The following is a 4,819-nucleotide window of genomic DNA, read 5'->3' on the forward strand; positions in this document are numbered from 1 at the left end:
AATTTCATAGAAAAGAGAAGAAATTAATACAAAATATTTCATCTTTTAAATTTAAATTCAGTTTGAAATAAAACCAAATGTTGAGGATATTCACAGAAACCAGGTATCCAGGTATTTTTCAAAACTTTTTTTTTTTACTAGACTAAAACTATTGCAGTGGTACATTAATACTGGACTCTAATAGCCAAAGTGACAAATTAGGGGCATTTCAGCTATGCCTCAACATTCATAGTTATTTTCTTTTTACTACCTAACTAACTAACAGGACAGACATTTTTTTTTCTTGTGTACTTCAGTCTTCCCTTTTATTTCTAAAGATTAAAGATTTTTTCAGTCAGTAAAAACAGTGAAAGAAGACAGGAGTTATAAAGCAGTGCTTTAGAATACATTTTAGACACATTAGTAGTTTGATCCTGTTCAGCAGCTTCAACACAGACAACACTTGATTAAAAATGTAACTGTTAGACGTGCTATTTCATTTAGAATGAACCTTTCCCCTCGATCATTAAAGACGAGTTTAACATAAAGCTGAGTCTGGAATTAGTAGGATCTATGTGAATGTTTAAATTCTATATTGACAAAACATACAAGAAACTATATGAATGAAGAAAAATGAATGAAGACCATGAGTGGGTCATGGACTAAATTGTCATTTATTAAAAAATAGCAGGATAAAAGCTCGAAACCTCATGAAGGACCACAGCGACTCACAGCGATATGACAATAGACACATACAATAGTTTTGTTTTGTTTTTTTTCTTCTTTCTCTCAGCCGTGACTCATCTGGCTTGTTAAAGAGCCATTTACACGAACAGCAATAAAATACAAGCATGGATATCTTTGGCTTAAACATTAACAGCTAAATACTAAAGTGATTCGTTAGTGATGCGTGGATTTACATCGCCATCTAAGGAACAAGAACCATCAGTTCTCTGTGAGTCTGGATCACCTTTCTGAGTAGGCATCCAGGGCTCTCTCTGCTTTATAAAGGGATTTCTCACTCACCTATATGTAGTTTATATCCTTGTTCATCACATTGATGCAGGGTGAAATTAGGCTGCACTAAGGCCTCCAGACAGTGAACGCAACACAACACCAATTAAACAGTTCTGTATACAGGTGGAACACATCTGTATGTGACTGACATCAGGTGGGTAAAAGCTCAAAGATGGGTAACATGATCTACATCTACTGTGCTTTAAAGCTTCAGGGAACAAAAGTGTAAAATGAGAGATGAGTTTGTGACTGACCGACAGAAAACACACACACACACACACACACACACCTGTCCTCCTCCGCCAGTCCTACCTGTCTGGTTGCGGGCCGCCTGCTGTGTGTCCATGCAGTTGGTCAGGTACGGTGGGTTGCTGAACATCCTGCTGGGGGGCTGGTGGTGGTGCGGGGCGGTCACAGATGGAGGTTGAGTGGGGGCTGGTGCTGGAGGTGGTGGTGCCCCGAATGCTGTCCCGTACCTGCAGGCCCCGGTCCCTGTGAACTGCCCTGAGAAGTGGACGGTGAAGGCGCTGAGACCGCAGTGAGGGTCTGTGTCGAGGTGGTGGGGGTCACTGGTGGCCCCCCAGCTGGGCTCCTGCTTGATAAAGGAGTGCGGCCCCAGGGAGGTGTGGGGGGTGGCCAGAGAGGAGTAAGGGGAGGCGGCGGTGTGGAAGTCCAGGACGGGAGCCCACTGAGGGGCTGTGCTGACGGGCAGGGCCGGGCAGCCGGGGCTGGGGCCCGCCGGGAGCGGAGGCAGCAGAGAGTTCAGGTCACGTACGTCTGAACCCATTGTGGTCCAGGGGACAAAACTAGGACAAAAGTAGGCTATTTTTAAAATTGATCTGTCACCCCGTACTTTTCTACCTGTCTGTCTCCCTGCCTTGAGTCTGGCTGACCCAAACCCAAATCAGCCACCACCCTCTAAATCTTTCACTACAAGCACTGTTTCTCCTCTTTCACAAGTCTTCTCTGGTTTGGTTTTTGCCCATCAGTTGTTTACGACACCACACAGCTGCTCTGGAAACTCCTCAAGTCCGACAGAAGTTCATGGCGACACAGAAAAGTCAGAGACGTCAACTTTTCTCAACAGCAGCACGAGGAGAAGAAATAAAAAAAATCACAGTTTCCGTCAACAACAGCAGTGAAAGAGCGTTTGGCTCGGGGAGATGGAGTCCATTCAAGGAGGAGAGAGGTTTCTGTTCTGCTCAGAGCTTTCTCAGTGAATGGAGAAAGAGGAGTGGAGGAGTGAGGAGGAGTAGCCCTCTTTTCCCTCCACACTCTCAGCCCTAAGTGTGTGTGTGTGTGCGGGTGTGTGTCTGAGGAGGGTAGGAGGTGGAGTCAGGAGGTGATGAGGGACAGGAGCCCTCTGACTTCATTCATCTACTGTACGCTGAACAGTACACACACACCACACACACACACACACACACACACGCACACACACAAACATTAGCAGGAAAATACACACCAATTTTGACCTCAGTCACTAAAACAAAAATAACAATTCCTTATAATTGTTATATTTTGGCTAATATATATAAAAAAAACTCCTCCTCATGAAATGTTCTCTGGGCTGTGTTGAGAGACGAATATCCCATGATCCACTCTGTTGTTTAAGGTTATAGAGCTATAAATCTACTTAACTGCTCAGAGGGCTGATATTTTTCAGCTCATTAGGGGTCAAATATACACAGAGGCTTATTATTTTTAATCAGGAAGCATTAAATAAGCTATTTTAAGACGTTTCTAATCGAAAGAAGTCTCCATAACATCCTGTGATAGCCTACAATTCCGACCTTTAAATTCATCTCGGCTGAAACAGAAGTGCGCACTGAGGCCGGACCTCAGGCAGAGAGACGTTTTAAAGAGAAATAACATGAGATCAAATACATTACCTTAAAGGACTGCAGTTTATTCAGGTTATATTCTACAATTTATCCCCCGGATTGGATTTTTTAAATGATTTTTGATGGTTACGAAAAAAAAATGATAACGGTTTCATTTCAATTGTAGGCAGATTCATTGTTACTGGCCCGCCTGATAATACATCTTGTGGATTTAGGCTTCAGGCCTACCCTGCAATTCGTTTATTTATTTATTGGTAGCCTACGTGTTTTAATTTTATTAACTGTAATTTAACCAATAGAGGCAGTAAAATTCTCATTTAAAGAAGGCCGTTATTCGTTTACAAAGAATTAATGACGACCTGAAAACTACCAAATAAATAAATAAAATAAATAAAAGCGGACATCGTTTGGTTTCAGTTAAATTAGTAAAACAAAACATTATATCGGCCTATTTATATGCATTATTTTTAAACACTATATATTATTATAAACTAAATGATCAATCAAATATTCAGCTCCAAGCCTTCGTGTCCGGTTTTCCTCTTAATTCCGCTCTCTCTCTGTTTTCTGTTCATTACCTGCAATGAGACATGTCCACAGAGTGTCGACGAGAAGTTCGTTTCTGTTATAATCTTTACCTGAGTGTGTGTGTGTGTGTGTGTGTGTGTGTGTGTGTGTGTGTGTGTGTGTGTGTGTGTGTGTGTGCGGAGCGGCAGTCTGGTTGAAGGGTGGATAACGGCTCATTTAATGCAAATATCATCTTTTACCACCAGTGTGGAAGCGCTCAGTATAACACAGACAGACTTTAACCTCCAGTTCATCTTAATAATACCCTCAACAGCCTCATAAGAAATAAAATGCTGATCATTCCTTCTTCCGTCACAGGAAAGGATGGTCTTAAATAAATGATCCTAACGCGCCAACATGATTTCAGCTTCATTAAAGTCGCAGCATAAACTTATTTTGGAATAAATTTAGTCTTTAATTGCTAACAATTTACTGCGTTTTTACATAATCAATATTAAAAATGTATTTATTTCTATCCTATTTGCTGACGCTTCTAACGGAACCGACCCTTTCAGTGTCTTGTCCTCATTGCTTGCTGTACTAAACTTCATCATGTTACAGTCAGGGCTAGAAACAGGCTGTTGTCCTGTCCATGACCCTCAGCCATAACTAACGGAGAGGAGAATATGGGACAACTATGATGAAGCATCTTCAGAAAAGCGCACTAACAAATACAAAAACACTTCCAGACTATTTCTTTCTAAAAACAAACTTCACAATGTGAATTTGTTTTTTTCTTAAAGTAACTCAAAATGAATTTCTTGTAGGCTAATTACACTACCGATCCATGCTGTGATAGGATATTTTTAAATTTTGTATTTTTAAGTTTAATTACATTTTCACTAAAGGAGGTTTTTGAACATCAACCTGCTCAGGGATATCAGGCTGAACCTGGCTCATTCACATCATATATAACACATATTAATGTGTATTGTCCCTGATTAATAATGTATAAATGAACAAGTACTAGAGCAGAGAACCCGTCTGTCTCTCTTTCTGTCGGTCGGTCTGTCTGTCTGTCTGTCGGTCTGTCTGTCTATCTGCTGTGTGCATTTTGAAATGTTGTGAGTAGAATTGACAGGTCTGATAAGCTAGTTGTGTTTGTTAATGAGGCTTAGTGACACACAGCAGGCTGTAGCTTGAGAAGAGAAGAGGCAGAAAACCTATGATGTAATGTTTCTGATGTACAGGGCCATTTTGAGGCTGAGGTTTGGTTTACTGCTCTTTACCGCTTAGTTCAGTCAGATCATCCAGGTTTGGGCAGGAGGAGGAGCTGGATGAGAGGAGCAAGTGGCAGCCACCACAGCTGTCTGTGAAAGGCTGAGGGACCTGTCAATCAAGGCAATCACGTCCCCAAACATACCTTAATTATTATAATACAGATATATCTTCTTAATATAGTGTTTGTCAAA

The 4,819-nt window shown here is 41.2% G+C and overlaps 1 protein-coding gene across 2 annotated transcripts in view; it reads right to left on the reverse strand.

Annotated features, from left to right (window-relative positions):
* The window catches only part of wt1a (WT1 transcription factor a), a 26,390-nt gene extending 24,117 nt beyond the window's left edge, over positions 1 to 2,273 (reverse strand). For both annotated transcript variants that reach the window (XM_051382778.1, XM_051382777.1), the window contains exon 1: positions 1,309 to 2,273. In XM_051382778.1, the coding sequence (XP_051238738.1) occupies positions 1,309 to 1,783 (475 nt within the window). In that variant the 5' untranslated portion in view covers positions 1,784 to 2,273. The remainder of the gene's footprint in view (positions 1 to 1,308) is intronic.
* Between the last annotated feature and the right edge of the window lie 2,546 nt (positions 2,274 to 4,819).

This window comes from Dicentrarchus labrax, unplaced genomic scaffold (assembly GCF_905237075.1).
Source record: "Dicentrarchus labrax unplaced genomic scaffold, dlabrax2021, whole genome shotgun sequence".
Lineage (NCBI taxonomy): Eukaryota > Metazoa > Chordata > Actinopteri > Moronidae > Dicentrarchus > Dicentrarchus labrax.